At 33.0% G+C, this 24,573-nt stretch overlaps 1 protein-coding gene across 2 annotated transcripts in view; it reads left to right on the top strand.

Moving 5' to 3' along the window:
- The window catches only part of SCN7A (sodium voltage-gated channel alpha subunit 7), an 87,339-nt gene that overhangs the window by 17,349 nt on the left and 45,417 nt on the right, over window positions 1–24,573 (top strand). For both annotated transcript variants that reach the window (XM_044768768.2, XM_070508043.1), the window contains exons 2-10: window positions 2,418–2,653; window positions 5,818–5,930; window positions 6,279–6,368; window positions 7,458–7,586; window positions 9,034–9,125; window positions 13,869–14,075; window positions 17,806–17,875; window positions 19,635–19,776; window positions 23,986–24,192. In XM_044768768.2, coding sequence (XP_044624703.2) covers window positions 2,418–2,653; window positions 5,818–5,930; window positions 6,279–6,368; window positions 7,458–7,586; window positions 9,034–9,125; window positions 13,869–14,075; window positions 17,806–17,875; window positions 19,635–19,776; window positions 23,986–24,192 — 1,286 coding nt within the window. The remainder of the gene's footprint in view (window positions 1–2,417; window positions 2,654–5,817; window positions 5,931–6,278; window positions 6,369–7,457; window positions 7,587–9,033; window positions 9,126–13,868; window positions 14,076–17,805; window positions 17,876–19,634; window positions 19,777–23,985; window positions 24,193–24,573) is intronic.

Below are 24,573 nucleotides of genomic sequence, written 5' to 3'. Positions count from 1 at the left end.
ACAGAATTTAGAATTTGAATGTGTCTATCTAATTCCATAATTCGTGATTTAATTTGTTTACACTAGCCTATAATGAGTCATTAAGAAACTATTTAATGTATATTGAAGGAATCCTATGTAAGGAATACAATTTTGAAAGCTCACTAAATATTTTACAAGGAGGAGATTTCATATGTAAGTGCGAACTTCAGTTATCTGTAGCTTATATTTATAAATTGCACATATTAAAAGCATTTTGACTCCACTCAATAAAGTTTGATATGTGAGGTATTACTGTATATGTGTTTGTATGTGCATATGGAATACATAAGTAATTCTTAACAAACTTTTAGTAAGTGTTAGTTTTGTGCATGATATTGAGCAAGATATTTGGAAAATAAGTAAATTTTAAGATGAGCAATTGTTAGTTTTTGTACCATTAGTCTGGAAGGAGAGATCCAAGTAGATATGTGCTAATCTTCCTATTCCATATTTTTCTCTTTAAAATTGCTTTGCACCCAACCTCTGCAAAATTTTTTGAGGGATTTGTGCATAAGCAGCCAGTGCTGTTGTGAAAATGTCCCTCTCTCTGGTCAGAAAGGACTGAGCCAAGGGGAAATGAATCCATAGGCTTGGCTAGAACAATTAAAGAATCTTTTTATTTACATTTTTGAGATAGAGGTTATAGGTATATGGTGAGAACTTAAAATGAAAAATCAAAGTTGAGGCTGGGATGGCATTTTGTTTTATGTTCATTCATAGAAGTAAGCAAAGGAAGTCATTCTTCAGATAGAATGCAGTAGAAATGAAAAGCCAGAAAAACTTTGATCCCATGAAAGGCATAGTCATTCCAGTACTTGATTTTCCATATGTATTACCCCAGGACACAGAAATAAACTATGCATCCTCTCTTAAACGTCTATGAGATTGCCATTTGTGTATTTAAAATATCCTCCACCCACCATCTATTTAAGCTAGTGGTTGGAACGTGATTCTTGCAATGATTGGTACTCTATTAAGATTAATTAACTTATCTTTTCTTACTTTTCATTAATAGACAAGTAATGGATTAAACTATTCAACAACTCAATTTCACTCAACAGTGGAAAATTCTTGAGTAAAATATATGTGTGTGCATATAAGTGTGTTATTTCTGTCTTAGGAAAATATTAGAGAAGGAATTCGGCTAAGGCCAGCACTATAACAGGCAAAATATACACATTCAGAATGCCACAATATCAATCACAAAATGTCTTATCCTTAATCACAATAATAAAATCACAAAGAGGGTTAAGGGAAATGAATAAAGAATAATCCGTCAGTTGTCCATAAGTCGAATCACTTGAAGAGTCAGTTTTACCAGGAATTGGGCTGGAGAAAATCAGCAGAAGAATCTATTTTTATGTGAGAGGAAAGAATAAGGTTCATGAATGGGGAATTGATGAATGAAATTATATTTAATGAAGACAAATTTGAGTGGCTTGTAGGATGATTTGAAATAGGTAAAGACTAGAATCGAGAGAAACTTGTAAAGGCTACTACAGAAATCCAGATATAGAATTTTGAAGATTACTTACGTTGATGTAGATACCTGAACAATGGATAACATTTTAGTACATAATAGAAATTAATTGTAAGAAAATCATTTTGTTCAGAGGAATTGATGAGAAAGAGAAAAATTTCATAAACAATTTTTAAAGTAATGAGTTTGTACTTGAGTTTTTGCTTTTATAATGGCTAGACGGTTAAAAAGTGATGCTAGTCACGGGGAAAAACAATTAGTTTTATTTTTACTTCTTAAATTGCTGTCATTAGTGGGAATGCCACGTAGATGATGAGGGAAGAGGGTGTTTAGGAAAATGTACTTGGTAAATATCCATATACAATAATAGAAACTCTGTTTTTGCCTGTGCATTCACCAAAAAGATGGATATAACAGAGAAAGGCTGAACTATAAGGGATATCAAAGTCAAAAGTTGAGAGGAAGAATTGAGTCAAGGGAAGTAATGAGAGCTATAAGAAGAGATACAGAAGAGTGGGACACAGAGCCAATGAAGACCAAGTTTAGGGAAGAAAAGTCTAGTCAGTGGTTAATACAGCTTGGACTGAAATGATTGGATTTGGCCCCCAAAAATCTTTAATGACTTTAGAACTCTTTCATTACAAGAAACTGAAAAGCAGATTTCAGTAAAGGAAAGAGGATTCAATGAATGAGTAAATGAAGCAGAATAAGTTACTCATGAAATTACAAGTCATATCTAACATTAAGTATAACGAAACCTAGTTTAACAACTCGAATTTCTGCAAAACTCAGGAATGATCTTTAAATGCATGTAGTTTTCTGTTCTCTTTTTATTCCTATCCTAATCTTCTGTAATTTTAAATTTTTCTTTATATACCCAAATTTTGTCGAACTGAAGAAAATATATTTCTTACAGGTGCAAAATTGGAAATGGCTTCCCCAGAACCTAAAAGCCTTGTTCCCTTCACAAGAGAGTCTCTTGAACTTATGAAACAGCGTATTGCTAAAAAGGACAGTGAGGAACACCAAGATTTAAAGCCAAACGCTGACTTGGAAGTAGGAAAAGAGCTTCCATTTGTTTATGGAAATCTTCCTCGAGGAATGGTGTCAGAGCCCTTGGAAGATGTGGACCCATACTACAGGAATAAAAATGTAAGGATTAGTTGAAGTTACCGTGACTACATCTTTATTATTTTATTTTCTGGACATGCAAAAAACGTAATTGAGATAGAATGAAAAAAGAGAATGAAGAATAAATTAGGAGATAATTTTAAGTTATCAAAAACTGCATAAGAAATTTCACATATATTTGAGATTTTTATCAAAACTCATTGCTTGCCTGGTTGGTTAGTTTGTTTGGGGTTGCTTTGCTTTGTAATAGGCTACACAGCTATGCCTTAATGCTTAATGTAAACGATTTGTTTTGTGGGAGTATGAGTACTGGCTACTTAAGGTTATTGATTTAAAAATAACTATAGTATAAAATTTATATAATATATACAACAATTTAAAATGTTTAACTTGATGAGCTTATTCAGGTTAGGAAAATAGAGCCAATCTATATTTTATTTATCATTTTTATTCATTCATACATTCACATCCTATTTTAACCCCAGAATGATTTGAGGAACCTAATAAATATTTGAACAATCCTAGAACAAGCACAAAATGATAAAAATAAGAATAATTATTTTTAGAAAAGGCATAGATCTGTGTGGACTGACAAAGCTGGAAAAGTTTTCATTAAGGAAATAGAATTTGAGTTATAGCTTGGAGAACACTTCAAATTTTAACAAGGGAAGGGGAAGATCTTCTATGAACAGGCAAGAGCAGAGATTAATTCTGGAATAGGGAAGAGACAGGGTGATGACAGAACTAGAACCTTTGTAACTGTGTTGCAAATTGTGGGAAATAAGATGAGGTAATGGAGATGTCAACATGGATTTAATGTGGTGACCAAAAGACTGATGCTATAAATGCAATGTTTAAGCAAGGTTTAATCTGTAGATTTCTAAATTATTATTGCATGGAATAGATAGGGTCAGAAAAATGCAATAGGAGGGAGTAATCCAGGCCTGATGTCAAGAGGCCTGGATTGTAGGAGTATCTTGGAGGAGAGAGAGAGGTAACAAACAAACAGAGAAGAAATAACAGGATTTGAAGCTTGGCTAATAATGCCAAGGTTTCCAGCCTGGAAGAATGGTGGTGGTACTGACAAAAATGAAATAACTATAAAAAAAGATCAAGTTTGGGGGAGATGAGAATTAGGTTTGTTGTGGAAAAATGTAATTTGATGTTCTTGTGGAGCATTCAAGAGTATTAACAAATGGGTGAAAAGAAATTGAACCAAAGTCTCTGGATGGAAGGCAAAGTGATCGTTTTGTACAGCCACAACTCTTTGGAATGCCTTGTATGGCAATTTACAATGTAAATATGTACATTAACCAAAAGACTCCAGTATGTCTGGTAGCCTCCATGGGCATTATGCGACACTAACTATAAAACCCTTGTAAAATCTTGAGAACATTGTAGTGAAAATATTAGTCGTCATCTCAATTATCTCTGCTTTCAGTGTTTGCTATGCTTGTCATAATAATTGATATAACACAGTAAGCATAGAGGTAAGTCTACTATAGCAGAATTCTGAGTTCTCTGTAGTGTATACAGACATGGTAGGCAACTCTAGGTTTGTTAGACAAACCTAGACAAAACCAAGCATTTTGAAAAATGAAACAAGCCTCAAACTGCAAGGATAACTTAGTATAAAAAGTAGTTATTCATGATGACACAAAGATGTTAAAATTTTGAATTATATTCAGTTTATTCTGTTAAAGATGGCATACAAATAAACAATTCTAAAATTAAATAAACAATTTCAGCACTTAAACATTAACTGGAAAATTGTTATACCTGGTATTACTCATTTCTTCACAATGACATATAAGCTCATTGGTTGCACATACATCTTGGGTGAAGTTTGAGATTGTTCTAGAAAGTATATGGAAAGTATATCCTAAATAATCAGATTTATTTTCTTTGGCCCTTTTGATTTTCTCTTTGCATTTAAAATGGAGTGAAGGAAAATAACTACAGTACAGGCCAAAATGTCTGCAAATTGTATGTTGGAAAAATGTTTTGTTGAGGAGAATTATGGCACAGTTCGTTTTCCACTTAGAAAAGATGTTCATACATGCCACAACTAGAAGGACCCACAACTAAAATATACAACTATGTACTGGGGGGATTTGGGGAGGAAAAAAGCAGGAAAAAAAAAAGAAGTAAAAAAAAAAGAAAAGATGTTCATAAAATATTGATGAATATATATTTGCATTCATTAATATATTTGTACTGTACATACATTTAAATACAATATATAGTAACTACATACCCTCTGTATAATTACATATTATATAATATATAATACTACAGTATATAATAGATTATATTTAATACATATTTTAGTATAATATATGAATCACATTGCATTATATACTATATATCATACACTATGTTATATTATAATCCACATAATATTCACTATATATGATATATTTATGCACACACCACAATAAATGAATTTTCCAAATGGATATGTATATATAGTAAAAGTGTATATATGTGTTTATGTAACACACACACAGACATACATACATACACACTTTTGCTGTGTATATTTCTATATGTTATAGATACTCACATATACACAAATATACATATATAGACTCATTTTTAGGATATTTCTGATCTTTCATTGTTTTTGTTTTTAATGCTTCTATACCCCAACATATTCATTTTACATGATGTAAATTTTTGTTTTAGATTTGTTTATGTCAGTGATAACATACAAGTTGGGTTTTATATCATACATAATTACTAACGATTAATGCAGTATTTCAGTGCATTGGGTGATTTTTACCATTGTAATTCCACACCTTATTTGCTTTGAAATAAAATTAACTTTCTTTACATTCATTGAGCTCTGGTGTTTAAAAGCACCTCCATGAGCCATCAGGATATAGTTCTCTTCCTACTACGTTAGCTCTACAGGAAGACTTGAGGATTGGTGTGTGGCAAATGGCTTTTTAAGGTAGAACATTGGTCACAAAAAAGAAAAAAAGTAGTAAATAAGCCTAAATAGCAATGGAAAAAGTTTAAAGAAAACTATTCCATTTGATTTAGTCTGTAAAAGAATATCAAAATAAAAGTGTAAGTGTTAGAATTCATGATTGAAACGATCATTGGCAATATGTTACATAATTGATGAGATTATAGTTTCTAGTTCTAACTTCACTTGATGCTCTTTTTTCCTCTTGTAGACTTTCATGGTGTTAAATAGAAAGAGAACAATCTTTAGATTCAATGCCACCTGGTGTACATTGTCTCCTTTCAGTTCAATTAGAGGAACAACTATTAAGATTTTGGTACATCCATATCCTTTTCTATTGACTTTAGACTGTACTAATATCAAAGGCAACTTTTCTATTCAACATGGCTGCAGTCTTTTTCTCTTTTGAATTGATATTTCTTTTTAGGTCATATTGAAATCTAGACTATAACTGCACTAAGTGTTCCATGTTTAAAATATATTTTCTAGTACACACAGCAGTAGTAAATATTAAAAAATCTTAATGCTCATTGTTTTTCAATGTGAATGGTATATACTTTTTCAACATTTAAGAAACTGTCTTATCACATACGTGTATATACATGTAAACAGATTATAGAAACATAATTTCCAATATTATTTATTATCCATTATTCCTTGACCATAACCTACCTTTTTCCGACTGCTAATTTTAACTAGTGTCCTGATTGACTGCGTATTTATGACCATGATTAATTTGCCAAAATGGTGGGCAGCATTACAGTAAGTTATATAATTTTATTATACATAATCTCATATATGATTATATTTTATATTTAATATATTGTATTACAGTACTTTATATACTACATATTAAAACATTGTACAATTTAATACTTATATTTCATATATAATTTAATATTCATTGTACATAGTAAAATATTTATACACATACCACAATTAATGAATTTTCCAAGTAAAAACAAGTATGCATATATGTTAATTGATCAATTTTAATGTTTTTCTACCTCTTCATTATTCTTAATTGGATTTTAAATGTCTCTGTTTCCCAACATGTTGTTACCACGACATAAATGTGCAAGTCGTTAGCTGTGTCTATGTCTATGGTATCATACAAGTGAGGTTTTATTTTAAAGTTAATTATTAATAATTAATACAGTGTTTCAGTGCCTTGGATTTTCCTTACTATTGCACTCCCACATCTGATTTGCTTCAAACTCAAATAACGTTTATTTCTTTCCATTCTTTAAAAAAGTTATTTCTCTTTCTTCCTCTCTGTTCTACTTCTCTTCTCTTTCCTAAGAGATGTGAGTAGTTTGACTTACATGAGACTACAATGTGGGAAAGGCCAATTACATTTTCTAGGAAGAAGGCTTTGTTGATGCTACCTCTCGAGCTTTAATTCTGTTCTTAAAATTAGTTGTCTTTGGAAGGTAAATATAATACTGATTCACCATAAAAATCCTTGTGTACACATACAATAAAATTAGTTCTTTCATACTCCTTTACAATTTAGTTAATTATTGTATAGTTTCCAATGTGGAATAAATTTGGTATTTGATATTTTCATCATTTATCTAAATATATATGAAGACTATAACCCTGAGCTAGGACTTGAAAAAATTGATAGTCAAATTTCATGGTTAATGCAGTAAGACATAGCCCATTCTAGAAGCCTTATCTAAAGGCCTATCTTATGGTTCAGGGGACACGTGCTTTTTTGATTGTTGTCTGGTTGGTTGATTTGTTGGTTGGTTGATTGGTTCTAAGATATTTATCATATACAGTGTATTTCAGAGCTGACAAAGCATTATTCTCACTTTTAATGTGTATATGAAAATTTTCCTGCAGGGATACTTTGCTTGGAATTTACACATTTGAAATACTTGTAAAACTCATTGCAAGAGGCATCTGGGCAGGATCTTTTTATTTCTTTGGTGATCCATGGAACTGGCTGGATTTCAGCGTAACCTTGTTTGAGTGAGTATTTCTTTAAGTTGCAAACATCGTAATACTATCTTGTTAAGCAAATGCTTTTCATAAAGAAACATTGAGGTTGACAAAGTTTTCTGCCTGCAAAATTCTGTGAATAAAAGATATTTCATAAATCATAATCACAGTGAGTTCTCTCAGGCAGCTCAAACTCCTCAGAATAAGCAATAAAAATGAAAGGAATGGATATTATCTCTGTTTACTATCTGAAGCGAAAACAATAGAGATTGAATTTTTACATTTTAAATGATTGTTTCAGTGAACGGAAAACCTGCTGGAGACTTAGAAGAGGATCCTAGCATATTCGATTCTGTCTCCAGTCTATATTTTATTTACCTACATTGCTCAAGACCAGTAAATATACCAGCTATCAGAATAAGATGTTTTAAACAAACACACATACATTTTCTAGAGTGTTATATTAAATTCTAACGATTTACATGTGTGTTTATTTTTTTTAATGCTTCTATTTTGTGTACTCTGTTTTATGGCTAAGGAAATAATCACTGGCATCAAACTCCTGTTAAAATAGTTTAAAATAATGTTCTATTATAGATTTTGGGTCAATTTTTTAAAAAAGAAATAACCTTTATAAACAGCATAATCAGTGCCTGCCATGTTGTAAGCAATCAAAAAATAGTAGCTAATATCATTGAAATTATTATCTATTACTACCATTGTACCATTATTTCTGCTGTTGCCGTTGCTGTTAGCAAACACTTAGCTAACACTTAGTCCTTAGTGTGTGTCATGGGCCCTTCTATGCGCTTTACATATATTAACCTATTTAATCCCCACAAAAAGCCTCAGAATTGGAAAGTATTATTATTCCTTCTTTACCTTTAAGGAAATTTAGGCAAGAAAGATTAAGCAATTTTTCCATGTCACACAGCTAGAAAATAGTGGAGACAATCTGGATTTCTACACAGGCAATCTGGCTACAGATTCTGGGCCCTTAACCACTACACACCCTGCCTTCTGCTATCATCACCATCACCATTATCATCTTTATCATCATTATCATCATCATCACTATCATCATCATCGTCATCATCAGTTTAAATGCTTAAAAATGAAGCTCATTCCTTTAAGAAACTATGGATTTTTCTTATTTTTAACTATTTTTTCATTAATTAGGTAAAATATTTGTGAACATAATATAAAGTATTTGATATGGATTTAAGAGTACTCACAGTGTCAAAATTTCATGAACTCTCTTGATTTGTTTGTGGGTTAATATTTACTTGACTATCCTGCACTTTGTAGGAATCTTTGTCTTCTGATCAATAATGAAACTATTTGCAAAATGGAATATTGAGAGAAAGGGAAACTTTGGATATCCAGTTGTAAAATAAGTTTCAAAGCATCTAAAAAGCTAAAGATAAGTAGCCTAGACTCAATATGATTTCTAAATAACTCTAATCTAATTCCACAGGCATATAACAAGATACTCTCCTCTAAAATTCATTCTAATATTTAGAATTACAAGAAATTTGAGAATTTTGAAAATTATTCCTTTAAACCAAGGTAAGAAATAACATTGAGCTCCTTTTCTTAATTTTGTTTTACGTGCTCCCATATATTCATTCGAACTCCTCTATTATTCCTTGGAGAAATATTAAATTGGACAGTGTTTCAGCTTTGAAATGAATGAATTTTTTGATTTTTAAATATATTTCACTCCTGGAAAGGTAAGAAAAAATATCACATTTGACTGTTAATTATTTGAGGTGGGTGTAGAGATCATAAAGTGTAGAGATCAATCAAAACAAATTATTTTTCTATTTTTTCTTATTTATTTATTCTTACTTCTTAAATATGAACTTACGAAATTGTCCTTAGACTTCTGAGAGAAACAGCAGTCTAGACAGATATCTAGTCTACCTTCTTCTTTTCCTTATTGCGTTGAAAAACCAGTTGCACTGAAAATAATATAAGGTAAATTCTCCTTAGCTCTGAGTGCGTGGAGAGGGTGCATCCACAGCCACAATGGAGGTTCTCCTGTGTAAGGTAAAGCTGTGAGCACATTGACCGAAGATGCTGAGGACTAATTTACAGCTCCCATTCCTGAAGATAGCCTAGAGAATCCCACCAGCAACTTCTAATTTGTTGTTCAGAATGTATAAAAACAATCAGATAGGAACAACTCCACTCAAGAGTTTTTTAGCTGCTATGAGTCAGAAGTACCATGAAAGAGTTGGATCAATAAACCTAGGTGCAAGTGTAGTAATACCAACAGTAAGCCCTACAGGCAGGTTTTGTGCACTGGCACACCATGAAGAACGCCAGACACATGCACGCTTTGTACCTGGAGTCCAGGCTGGGAAAACAGCAAAAAGATTGAGGAGTGTGGTGATGGATGCATAAACCTGTGGATATACAAAAATGTTGAATTATACACATTAAATGGGTGAGTTGTATGGTTTATGAATTATATCTCAATAAAACTGTTTAATAAAAATGGTCTGTGGCATGGCAGCTTCACCAAACCCGGTAAAGAAACCAGCAGTGAGAGTTGCCCTTGTAGGAATTTCCACAGTCCTAACTCCCTTACTACTCTCCACAAATTACTAGAACATAAAATTGCATCACCTGCATCTTCATTCTCAGCATCAAAGGTAAGGGTTATTTCTATAAATCAGGAAATCAGGAAATCCCAGTTAATACAAGAAAATTACACTCACTAGAATAGAGAGCACACAGGCTCATTGGAACTCCTCTTTTTTTCAAGGAAGAAAATAAGGCACATACCAGCAATATAAAGTGTATGACAATATTTTACAGGACAGAAAGAGAAACATGTTATTTAAGAGAATGAAAATAACCCTCTCTTTTTCTTTAAAAGTAATGTGTTCTAAGAAAGAGAAGCAAACATTAGAAATCATCTGTTTTGTAGTCCCAATAGAGGAAAACCTAGACTCTCTCAAGTAGAAGATGAAAATGAGATAATAAAATAGACAAATAAAAATACCTTTAAGACAAAGAAGTGATAAAAATTATAGTACCCATGGTGAATATTCGATGGTAATAGAAGCAGTAAAGTATAGTTTTATCTGCATAGTATTATGTCAGAGTAAAACAAAACCACATGTGTAAAGAAAAACTAGAGAAATTCTCTATCACTACAGCAGAAACATGAATGGGATGGATTCGTGAAAGAGAAAACTAAGTTCCATCTTATGAATAAGTAGTGATCCTAAAAAAGAGACCAGACTAATATAAAAGACAAATTATTCAAAAATACTCTAGAAAAAAATGTTTAAATCCGTTAACTTGAGAAAGACCTTAGCCACAAATGGAAAAGGCTCATCTTAGACTAGATAAAGAAAACTAAAATATACACTTAGACATATGAAATTTTGTAAATTTAAAAGATTAGAGAATAAAAGTCTTTTGAAAACCCTGTAAGCAAAAAAGCAAAGAAAAGAGCCTTTGGAAAGATCCTCCTTAGAGCTCTTGATAATATTAAGCATGAGTTGCTGGGGGGAAGTGTAGGCAGGAAGGTTGTGCCGCCAGAATTCTATACCTGTCTGTCATTCACGCATGAAGTCAGCAGAGAGGTATTCTCAGCTCTGGCAAGGGCTCTGAAATTTCACATGTGTATCTTCCCTGAATGTCTACCGACACACAAAAGTATGAAAGTAAAATATTCAACAGTGGGAAGATTTAGTACCCAAACTAATCACAATGAACTCTGAAATCATTTCAACAGAGAATGAATTCCAAATGAATGTTGTTAGTGGGTTGCAAAACAGAATGCAAATATTACAAATCAGAAGTTATAACATGAACATCTGTGGATCATTTTTGAACTAGAGTCCTATTTTGTTTGTGTTTTAGAAAACTTTGGAATAGATGCCAACATTATAAAAATCTGGTGATTTTAACATTAAAATCTAAGTTAACTTGGATGAATTGTCAGCATTGATCCACCCACAGACCTGCCTGGCCGCTACCAGCTGTAGCTGAGGAGCAGCTGCCCCTTTACGCTGGGCGTAGTCATCTAAGTCCTCTCCACTCCCTATTTGCATGAATTCATGTTTCCTGACAAGCCTTTGTAAGAATTTGAATGTTACCTTTCCTATAAATCATGAAAGAGAATATACAGTGCAAAATAGATAAAATTCAACAATTATAACTAGATCAAAAGTCCTAAATTATATTAAAAACTGAGTAGTGGGAATGGAGAAATATAAGAACGTACATACGGTTATTTCCTTATATGGTGAGGCTATAGTGGGCAGTTTTGTTTTTGATGTAGAGAGTACATGTTTGTTCAAAATAAGAACTTGTTTGATACAGGTTCTCAAAATGGATATATTTTATCTAAAATACTAGAGAAAAAAAGAAATAAATTAAAGTTTACTTAGGATAGGATGCATAGTAAATCATAAAGAGAATATAAAAAAATCAAAAAACAAAATGGTGAAGGCCAATCCAAAAATAATGCCAATTTATGAAAATAAATGCAATTCACTTAAATTTTTCTGTCAAGATTCAGAGACATTAATATTAAATTAGAGATAAACTCCACAAGAGCTACACCTAAACTAAAACAAAATGAAAGTTTAAAAGAAAAAAGAATGGGAAAGTTATACCAGGAAATCAAAATAAAAATTGGCATGTGGCAGATAACAGTGAAAATTATTAATAAACTTGATTCTGTGAAACTTGATGGTGACTTGTTTTACTTTCAAACAAATTGTCACCACTAAAATTAAAGCTCCACAGGAAACTTCACACACATACTCTTATGTAAGAGTTGCTATTCTTAAAAATAATTCTAACAAAACAATTTGAAAAAACATTTTTCAGTAGAAAAATATACCAAGGGCTCGTGACAGTTACCAAATAAAAAGTACATAGTGCAAATATGCATATTTTAAAAGTTCATTATGGTAATCACAGAAATTACATCAAAGTAAAGTTATCCCATTTTTCTTCTAATAAATTGGCAATAATGTTTTGTCAAATGTCTCAGTTTAGTGAAGGCTTAACTATATGTTTATAGTCTTTTGTTTATACATTGGTTCAACATCTCTTGAAAACAATCTGAACGTTTGTATCACTACTTAAGTGTGGTCGTATATTTTGATGTGGAAATTCCATTTCTAATTTAACACTTAAAAAAGACTGCATATGGCAAAAAAAAAAAGAAAACTAAACTAATAATATAATTCCAAGTGGCAACAAAAGTAAGCTATAAACATGTATTTCAGTATGTTAGCAATTAAAATTGTACACTTCATCTAGATATCACATTTCTTTAATCATAAGAATGACTTTTTTCCAGCCCTATTCTGCTACGTTCAAGAGGCCCAATCATCTGAGGAAGTGACTTTAAAAAAATAGACTTTCAGTTCTCACAATAATATATGAAATAGGTGTTATTATCCCCCGTTTTAAAGATAATGAAATGGAGGCGTAGAAATGTTGATAACTTGCTCAACGTCACAGAGCTGGTTTATTCTCATCCATTGTTGAGCTGAGCAGTTATTAAGATCCTAAATATAAACAGACCAACAAATAAGAAGAGAGCCAGGGAAAAGGAGAAGGAAGGAAGGAGGGGAGGAAGGGCAGCAAAGTTAGTTTCATCTATGACGTACAATTATGTTATTTCTGTTTTTTGTTTCTTCTTGCTTTCTATGTGTTCAGAATTGAGCAGGTATTATTTAATAATTAGAAAAATGAATGTTCTTAAATAAAGCCAGCTTTAAGGTTGAATTCCCAATTAGTAAGTATTCTGATATAAATACAGCCCATATATCATAGCTGTGTGTTATTCTCATTTCTAATAATTAAAACTTTTTCATGTTTTACTTAATCAGGTCCAAAAATTAAATTCTTAAAAAGTTAGTGAAAGAATAGTGTAGAATACTTCTATTTCAAGCTAATCTTGTTTTTACAACATTTCAACTCGTTTTGATTTATCTATACCTTTACGATTAGACATGATGGTGATTTATGCGAAAAGCAGTAACTAAGAAAGAAAGCCTACTCTTTATGTAGAAAAGAGAAATAGATAAATAGCTAATTTTAAAATATTGCGTCTGAATTATTTTGTCAGGTGTAATAAATTAGCATAGTACAGAAACCTCAACATTTGTATTTTTATTTATTTTACTTATTAGACCTAGATAATGATGAATTAGATTATAAAACACAAAGCTATTGATTTCAATGGAGTACATGTTTGCCATGGGAGAAGTTTGCGAATGCTGCTTTACTCAGATATTTTATTTTATCAAAAACAAAACTTTCTCTTTTCAGGTCTGAAGTCTTCTGTAGGGATCCTGATCCGTTGCTTGAAGAAACTTACTGGTGTCATTATCCTAACTCTGTTTTTTCTGAGCATATTTTCTCTAATTGGGATGGGGCTTTTCATGGGCAACCTGAAGCATAAATGTTTGCGATGGCCCCAAGAAAATGAAACTGAAACCCTGCACAACAGAACTGGAAACCCATATTATATTCGAGGTAAGAATCACTTGCCATCTATGTCAAAAAAATAGCATTTTTCTTAATGGCAGAGTAATCTTCACAGAAATGTTGAACACTCGACTTCGGAACAAATTCAACTTCAGAATACATTCCTGTCAATGCTGTAATGATGGTCAAATACTAATTTGAATCAGTTTCATTTATCAGGATCACAAAGTTCCAATCTTCAGATAGTTAAATCAGGAAAACTTAAGTTTGGAATTGCTAAATTTTGCAAATTTTTCCTTTAAAAAATAATTAAATATAACCAAAGTCTTATTTGCAATTTCATCAGAGTAGAATCCCCATAATACTACCTTTCTTTCATAAAGTTATTTAAAATATAAATGTAAGTTTACTCATTAGAAATTTTGAGGTGACCTTATAAATCAAAAAATGGCCTACGTCATAGAAATTCTTACTATTGTTAGATTTCAATTACTGCTGTTCATTTTAAATGCTTTGAGTTATACTTTGGTAAATACTGAAAATATTTAGGCTAATAGAAATAATGCCAGATCTGTATTGCTTATCTCTTATGCATAAGTAATTCACATGCCTGATCACATATCCTCACCATAATCCTGCAGAGGAGATATAAACAACCCCCGTTACAAACAAGGAAACGGAAGTTCGGAGAAATTCAGTGAATCTTCCAGTGTAGTGTAACTACTCTGTGGTAAAACTAGGATTCTAACTAAGCTCAATGTGGTTTTAAAACCTATTCCCAGGGTCAGCCGGGTGGCATAGTGGTTAAGTTTGCACGCTCTGCTCTGGCAGCAGCACATTTGCAGGTTCGGATGCTGGGCACAGACCTAGCACTGCTCGTCAAGCCACACTGTGGTGCCACCCCACATAAAATAGAGGAAGATTAGCACAGATGTTAGCTCAGGGCCAATCTTCCTCATACATACACACACACACAAAAAAAAAACACCTATTCCCTTCTCACCAGGCCATACTCTCCTGTTGGATTTTTCTCTCATATTAAAATTATCAGGTCCTTTCTGACAGTATTTAGAAAAAAGTAAAAGCATTTATATTCTTTTAAGGTGTACAGCATGATAGTTTGATTTACATATATCGTGAAATGATTACCACAATAGGTTCAGCTAACATCCATCTTCTCATATAGATACAATAAAAAGAAAAGAAAGGAGAAAAGAATAAAAGAAAAAAGTTTTCTCCTTGTGATGAGAACTTTTTTTTTTTTTTTTAAAGATTTTATTTTTTCCTTTTTCTCCCCAAAGCCCCCCGGTACATAGTTGTGTATTCTTCGTTGTGGGTCCTTCTAGTTGTGGCATGTGGGACGCTGCCTCAGCGTGGTCTGATGAGCAGTGCCATGTCCGCGCCCAGGATTCAAACTAAGGAAACACTGGGCCGCCTGCTGCGGAGCGCGCGAACTTAACCACTCGGCCACGGGGCCAGCCCCTGTGATGAGGACTTTTAAGATTTGCTTTAACTTTCCTGTGTATCTACAGGACTGTTAGCTATAATCCTCACTTTGTACATTACACCCCTAGTCTTATTTATCTTATAACTGGAAGTTTGTACCTTTTGACCACCTTCCTCCGATTCCCCATCCTCCTAACCCCTACCTCTGCTAACCACAAGTCTGATCTCTTTTTCTTTGAGTTTGCTTTTTTTTTTAAGATTATACATATAAGTGAGATCAAATACTATTTATCTTTGTCTGACTCATTTCACTTAGCATAATGCCTTCAAGGTCCATCCATGTTGTCAGAAATGGTAGGATTTCTTCATTTCTTATGGCTGAATAATATTCCATTGTATACATATACCACAATTTCTTTATCCACTCATCCATCAGTGGACGCTTAGGTTGTTTTCATGTTTTGGCTATTGTAGATAATGCTGCTATAAACATGAGAGTGCAGATTTTTTTTTTTTGAGTTAGTGTTTCTGTTACCTTTGGTTATATTCCCAGAAGTGGAATCATGGATCATGTAGTAGTTCTATTTTTTTAATTTTTTGAGGATCCTCTATACTCTTTTCCATAGTGGCTGTACCTAAGTTTACCATCCCACCAGTAGTGCATAAGAGCTCCCTTTTCTCCACATCCACACCAGCATTTGTTATCTCTTGTCTTTTTGATCATAGCTGTTCTAACAGGCATGAGGCAATACCTCATTGCGGTTTTAATTTGCGTTTCTCTAATGACTAGTGATATTGAGCATAAAAGCATATTTTTCAACTAATAAAAATAAAGTATTGATAAATCTTATATAGTCCTTCTACATTAATTTTATTTATACTTTGGATTTAATAAGTTCTAAAACAAATCTTGATTAATTTTGCTCATTGGTTTACTCATAATATGATTATAATGCAAGTAACACAAAACTATTAGTATATGAGTATGTGAAATGTTTCCTTATTATATGTATCTATTTCATGGTCCTAGTTCTGGTGACGAGGACACCAGGAGAGGCATGTTAGATCTTAGATTCCAATTGGAATACCCTTTGGTTTCTTTGATGTTGTAACAAAATATGCTAGTTATCTAAAAAATAAATGAATTTTGCTACTTCACTGAGTATTGCTAAGAAAATAGAATCCAGGTTCTTTTCATCTTTGTTAAAGTACAATATTATATTATAAAGAAATAGCTTTTTAAAGATTGACACTTTAAAATTTTTCCAGTTCTAGTCATTCCATTTCCTCAAAGAACATGCTAGAAATTGCTGAAAATATTAGATTTGTAAAACATTATTTAACCTAATTACCATGTCATAGTCCTTGGATTTAGAAAGTACTTCAGACTGCCCAGTTCTACTAATGTCAAATTTCATTTGTTTTTTTTTACTGCCATTTTAAAGGTTTGATCAATGGTTCCTATTTATGATTTAAAAATTTTTCTAAAATTACTTTAGGTGACAAATTAAAGTGACTTTATTTGAGATTAGAACAATTCAATTTTGTGTATATGTATATACATTGTTGCATATATATATTTGTATGTGTGTGTATATATATATATGTATGCTATGTATATGTGTATATATACACATACACACCCTCAGGACTGATGGGTTTGATCTCTGTGATTTGAATTCAAAACCTGAAAAAACCAATGTTTTTGCATGCATGTTCCCAACTCTGGTGACTGATATCCATAAATACACAACTTACATTTTGATTGACAACAGATAAGGATACCTGGATAAATTCTACGGCTATCACTCAGATTAGCTTGGGTTGTGTTGGACATTAGGTGACATCAGGGAAAGTAATTGGCACGGGATGCTCCATGGAGAAAAATAAGCTTCAAAATGGGAAGAGAATGGAAATTAAGCCTACAGACAGAAAAATCTGGTCTTCTGCTCAGGAAGGTCATCAGGAGTAAGCCCTGGAAGAAGAGGACCTCAGCTTTCAAACAGATTAGCCTTGGGAATTTTTCCTTCCGGTGTCTAGTCATAGCTGGCTGGTTATATTCATTTTTCTGAATTATGATTTTGAAAGAGATTCTCCTCCTTCTGTGCTGAGCTTTGTCCCTTTCAGTGCAGTGAAACAGGTGAATTGCCTGAGGTCTTCTGGCCCGTGCATCAGATGCTAGGATAGCCTCCTAGATAAAAAAAGGCTGGGCTATATGCTCCTTCCTTCTCACACTAGAGAGCACTGTTCATCTGTGCAGATTTAAATAGATTTCAGATATGTTATTTACTCAATATTAGATATAGAATATCATTTCTTTCTTATTTTTCAGAAACAGAAAACTTTTACTATTTGGAAGGAGAAAGGTATGCTCTCCTTTGTGGCAACGGAACAGATGCTGGGTAAGTGGTGTTAAAATTTTCTTCTATCAAGTCAGTATCACCAATCAGTAGTATTTATTGAATGATTATTGCTTTACTAGTGATTCCTATTTGATTGCATTATCTCATTTTATCATCAAAACTATGCTGAGAAGTGTACAATATGGAATACTGTTAATCCAATTTCACAGGAAAACGCAATAGGCAGACTAGCTAAATGATTTATTCGAGGTCAAGAAGTTAGCAAATGGCAGAGCTGGGACCTAAACAAGGATCTGATTTTCTGCATTCAGTGTTCCTGAGAGCTAGTGACAATTATCAAGAAAAACAATATAATCTTTTCTTTGGCCGGAAGCCTTTGAAGAAAAGAAATAGTGAAGATATGCTGTTATTTCACTTATTTATGGCTTGTATATCTTTTATGATTGTAATTTACATTAACAAAGAGCCTATTGTTCTTAAAAATGGTGCTTATAAATAATTCTTCAGTGAGATGACAAAGTTCTTAAGTATTATTGTCTTATAATTTCAGATGAAGAGATAAGAAAATTATGTAAAGTGCTTCTCAGCAGTACTATGACTCATGTAATTTCTTATGTTACTTTCTCAGCTGGGATGACTTGACAACCATTTGTAGGCTCAGCTCTTTCATAGGCCCTGGGGCCCAGATTGACGAAAGGCACATGGTGGGAGGGGAGCATGAGTTATGTAGTTTACTTTTATTCAGATGATTTAGCCATTTTGTCACTTGCTCAACTCTTTTTGCCCAGCTACTGCTGGGATTCCATTCTATTCTCAAATCTAAATTTTGCCTCCATCACATGATGTCTACCCAGTCTCACTCTAGCTACCCATTTTTATGGACATCCCAAACTCAAATATGACCTGAAATGCTTGTTGAAATTATCTGGTCATGGATAGTCAGAATCACAATGATGCATTTTAAGGCCAGAAGAGAAAGTCATGCAATGTTGCACGTGTAGCCATCATACTTTACTGTGTGGTAAAATATCCCAAAAGCTCATGCTTTAAGACAAGAACAAAAATTCATTTGTTCAGATTCTGTGGGTCAGCAATTTAGCAACCTCAATGCACAAATACTTTTTAAACCTATGTTTGCATCACATTTGTTAACTGCTAACAAATGTCCAAAACAAGTCTCATGGCCAAAGCCAGAATAATGTGGAAGCTAGCTATACAAGGGTGTGGGTAGGGGAAAGTATGAGAATACTAGGCCACTGCTGTAATAATTGACCACAACACCCAAGCCCCCAGTAGATAAAAGTATGAAGACTCCATGAAAGGAAATGAAATAAATGTTTAATCTGATCTTTCTACTGAAATGCAAGTACTGCTCCCGAATTATTGATGTGATAAATGTTTTCTCACCTTTAAATAATGGGATCTCAGGGAGTGAGGTGAGATCATTTGAAAATTAAGCCCTCCCCTACTGCGGTTGTATTTTTATCAGTGTGATTTTCCATCAATTATTCTTTCTCTTTGATATTGGGTAGTAAAGAAATCTTTAACAAAGGCTTGGCAAAAACTGTTTGTGAGGCCCTTTTTTCTGTTAGCTTAATTAACAACTGCTCACTTATATCAATTTAAAATCTAACTCATTTGCAGCCTTTTTGCTGGGAATTGTTTGGGAGAAGACCAGTTACTCCCTGTGGAAAAGGGAGCCCTCTATGATTCATGGTCAGGTTTCTATATTTAGGATTTGGCCATAATCTAAAAGTCCCGTAAGAGTAAACAGTTTTTCCTTTCTTTGTCTTCTTAGTCAGTGTCCTGAAGGATATGTGTGTGTAAAAGCTGGCATAAATCCCGATGATGGCTACACAAATTTTGACAGTTTTGGCTGGGCCTTACTTGCCCTATTTCGGCTAATGACACAGGATTACCCTGAAGCACTTTATCACCAGGTAAGAACAGAGAGAATCTGCACTGCATGTAAGAATGGTGCCATGCTCTTCCCTTCTAAAATAATGGTCAAGTGTAATGGAGTTTATTAAATTTTTATGTGGAAAAGAAGTTGAGGATAGAAGAAAAGAGAACTGGAGTTGTTGAATGTCCAGCTATATGTTAACACTGTGCCCAAGTCTGTGCCCTTATGTATGATATCTCATTTAATCTTTCAAGCAATCCTACAAGATCAGTGTATATATATATATATGTATGTATATATATCAGTATATATATGATATATACTGCAAGATCAGTATATATATATGTATGTATATATGTATTTATGTATATATCTGTATATATGCATGAAGACAGTAAGATCAGAGTGGTTGAATAACCTCCCCAAAGTTACAACACTCATATCTGCCAGAGATCACTGTTCTGCTCTGTAATATCATACATTCGATATTAACTAAGTAAAGAGCATTTCTAGGTACTAATTCTTTAGTCAAAAATTTTGAACCTATGAGATTACCATGTATTAAGCAATTATTTATTGAATGCCTACAATGTATTCTTTCTCCTCAATTCTTCTATTTCTTCTTATTCCCCTTTAAAATTCAGAGCCAGCCTTTAGGGTCTAGTGGTTAAAGTTCAGCATTTTCACCACTTTGCCTGCACAGGTTCACTTATTGGTCACGGAACCACACCACCTGTCTGTCAGTTGCCATGCCGTGGTGGCGGCTCACACAGAAGAGCTAGAAGGACTTAAACTGGGATATGCAACCATGCACTAGGACTTTGGGGAGAAAAAAAAGAGGAGTATTGGCAACAGACGTTAGCTCAGGGCAAATCCTTCTCTGCAAAAAAAAAAAAAAGAAAAGAAAAAGAAAAAAACATATAACAAACAGTTGCTAAAAAAAATAAATATATTCAACTGTGCTCCAGTTATAACAGACTTGCTGTTATGAGACTTGAAATCCAAATTCTGAGTGTCTTTCTTCATAACTCATTATTTGTGTGCCGTAGTTTCTCAGAAAGATAATAATACTCGTTAAAATGGAGATCCAGTTTTCCTTTAAGAGTTTTATCACAGTAGACTATGCAGTGTTATTTTAGCAGTGTAGTTACTATCAAAGGATATTGGATAAAATAAATAAATTACTTTAAATTCCAAAAATATTTATAGTTGAAGGAGAACATTCTTTTTTTAAACACACACACCATACTTTTTATAATTGGGTACATAAATTATGGTGCGTGTGGGTGTGTGTACAGGCCAGTAAAAATGATAGGTTTATGTGATATATTTTTGGCACAAAGGTTCATGATATATTATTAAATTAAAATCAAGTAAACTAAACATACATGTAGCACAAGTATATTTCTAGTAAAAGAAGTATATGAAAATATTACAAGTTGCATTTTTCTTTATGCAAACTATATTTTTCTAGTTTTGTAAGATTAACATTTATACTATTTCCCAAACTGTTTGCCTCCTCCACAACACTGGGAACTTATTTCTAAAATAATCTTGTCTTGTTATCCTCCTTCTAAAAATCCTTCAGTGGTTTCCAGATTCCTATGGGATGAGGTTCCCATAGGAACTGGGAGATGCTCTCCAGATTTATTTCTTACCAATGTCCCAATATAAACTCTCTGCTTTATTTGATTTCCTAAATGAGCTTTTCCCATAATTTCTTGTTTCAGTGTATGTTGTACCCTCTGCCTAAATTCACATTTCTTTCTGTCTTCAGTCTCATGCCTCAAATTCATGCCTCAAAGCCAGATTTCTTCTCTGAGCTTTTCCCCAAGCCCTTCTCTCAGAGTTAGGCATATCCTACACCAGAATTCCACAGTACCCTATAATTGCCTCTGATAGCAGTTATTTTAATTGCCTGTTCAGCTCTTCCTCCCACTAGGAGATGAACTACCTAAGAAGGAATATTTTGTCTTCTTTAAAGTTTTGTGTTCTCAGCATCTAACACATAGAAATGCCTAATGAAATTTTAATAAACAAAAAACATAAATGAATATTTATGGATTTTGCCACGTTATACAATAGTAAATGTCTTGCTTTTTTTTTCTTTACAGCCCTCAAAGTATGTTAGCTACTATTCTTCTTAGCATTGGTTTAAGGGAAATCCTTTTTCACTACCAGTGAAATGAGCAGTCAGTCTGGAAGTGCCCTGGTGCTGGAGTCCATACAGGACCTTCATCATTATTGCGCTCTAAGGTTTCTTTTTGTTATGTTTAAGATTGTCACCTGAGCTAACAACCGTTGCCAATCTTCTTTTTTTTCCCTGCTTTTTCTCCCTAAATCCTCCCACTACATAGTTGTATATTCTAGTTGTGGGTCCCTCTAGTTGTGGCATGTGGGATGCCACCTCAACATGGCCTGATGAGCAGTGCCATGTCCGCGCCCGGGATCCGAACCAGGGAAACCCTGGGCCACTGAAGTGGAGCGCACGAACTTAACCACTCAACCATGGGGCCGGCCCCACACTCTAAGTTTTTATTAACTAGAGTGGATAAGGCTTGCTTTGATTTGGACTGAATTTATACTGTAAGCATTGCCCTAAACTAAACTGATTATGGCTAGGGAAATTCAGGAATTATCCCCAAAAAGTACAGCTCATGTTTTGGAGAAAATCATTCTTCATTCATTCAACAAATATTTATTTGACCCAAGTACTGTTTGGTGCACCATGGGTACAGAAATGAACAAAACCAAGTATCAGTCTTCATGGAATGGAGTTAAGCTTAACAATAGTTAATGTGTATTGAATCCTTACCATGGGCTAAGATCTTTGCATGTATCATTTCATTTGATTTTTTAACAAATCTATTATATGGGGGCTATAATTAGCTCCGATTTTATAGTAAAATATAATAGAACTAGAATTTGTATTCTTCTCCATCCTAATAAGAGTGTATACTTTTATCCTCTGCCAGCTTCATATGGTGGAAAGAAAAAAAGTTGTAGATTTGGGCATTCCCTCATAGCTGTGAGATCTTTGACAAGTCATTTTGCCTATCTCATTTTCATCTCTCTTCTGCATATTGGAAATAATAGTACAGTAAATACCACACAAAGGTACTGCACAGAATTAATGAGGTGATAAACATAAATGTTTATTAATGTTCGTGGCCTGGGATATACTCCATAGTATCTATTACTGACTCTTGAATGTACCAATGTATATGACAGCTAGTTCAATGGGAAAAATATTTAACCAAATCCTAAATAGTTAACTCACTGGGATAATAGGGTTTGTTAAAAATACTTTTAAAGACAAATATACTATAGATTAATCAGAAATTATTTCTGGTTGAATGTTAGAACTCCTACTAATCTGTAAACATTAGTAACTGTTATATCAACACAATATTTTCTGTAAATAGTACTTATCTATTAATTCAAATGGATGCTTAAAAATTAAAACTATTCTCATTTGTTTTCTTGAATTTTGTTCAATTTAGTCAATGAGGATAAAGCAGTGGACTATATTTTGGATTTGTAGTGTCTACTCATAATTTTCTAAATTTTTAAATTTTTTGATCTCTTAGTTAATTATTATGAAATAAAATCTAGTCCATGCTCAGTTTGGAAATCTAAAATCTTGTATTTTTCTATTCATTAGTTGACTTCATATAAGTGAATTGTATGACTTTCGCATGTAATTTGCCTAAAGGTTCTTCACCAATGCAGTTATTCTGACAGAAATATTCCTGTTCCCCACACTTTGAGTAGACCTGACCTTGTACCTTGTTATGGTGTTTCCATAGAGTAATGGTCAGAAGAAAATAATCTCCAAACATTCATTCTCTGACTTTATTGAACTTTATATATTTAAAGATTCTACTGCTAAGGAAACAATCTTCCATATTCAGACTGCCCAGCTTTCTTTATTGAGAGATGAAAATTTTTTCCTTTCAATATGTTTTCTCTATTAATGAAGATATAAAAGTCAAATACTCTAAGTTAAATAAATTACTAAATTATTCCTTAGGTGTTACCTTGTATTTTGTATCTTACATCTATACCTTCAAGTTGAAGAGCTTTTTGCTTAATTTTTCAGGTAGAGCCGGAACTTAAACTGTTCTGTGATTACTTTCTACTTATAGCTAAATTATTTTCATAACAAAATTACATTTCTCATTTTAAAATAGGAGATCACAGGAAGACAAATAACGTCTTTGTCTTATTGTCCGCCTCTTCTTAGATCCTTTATGCTTCTGGGAAAGTCTACATGATATTTTTTGTTGTGATGAGTTTTTGGTTTGCTTTTTATATGGCGAGTTTGTTCTTGGGCATACTTGCTATGTCCTATGAAGAAGAAAAGCAGACAGCTGCTGAGAAAGCTAAGAAGATTGAACCAGAATTTCAGCAGACTCTAAAAGAATTTCAACAAGGAAATGAAGCAGCTGAGGTATAAATTTTTTTCAATATTTCATAGAATCACAGAGTTTGAGCTATCTTCTCAAGGTCTTGGAATAGATTGCCTTCTACCAGATGGTCAAAATCTGTGTGTGGTTCTTGGTAAGAAGATCAAAAGTGATTTTGATAAGAGCACTTTTGCTATATAACATTCTTTCCTGGGTGCACTGTGGCAATAGTGACCAACATCTTTAAAGATTTCTTTAATATACACAAATTTTTTGTTCCCAAACGTGTATTACTGCTGCTGATAAACTATGAGTATATTATATCTTTTTCAAATCTGACTTTTCTTAATGTAGATATAGTTTATTAATTCAAACTTGCTTCAGACAGCACATCAGAATTAACTTGGAAAATTGCAGCATTCAAC

The sequence above is a fragment of the Equus asinus genome, chromosome 4, assembly GCF_041296235.1.
Source record: "Equus asinus isolate D_3611 breed Donkey chromosome 4, EquAss-T2T_v2, whole genome shotgun sequence".
NCBI classification, from domain to species: domain Eukaryota; kingdom Metazoa; phylum Chordata; class Mammalia; order Perissodactyla; family Equidae; genus Equus; species Equus asinus.
Note: the sequence above shows the minus strand (reverse complement) of the source record. Positions and strands in the feature narration are given on the sequence as shown.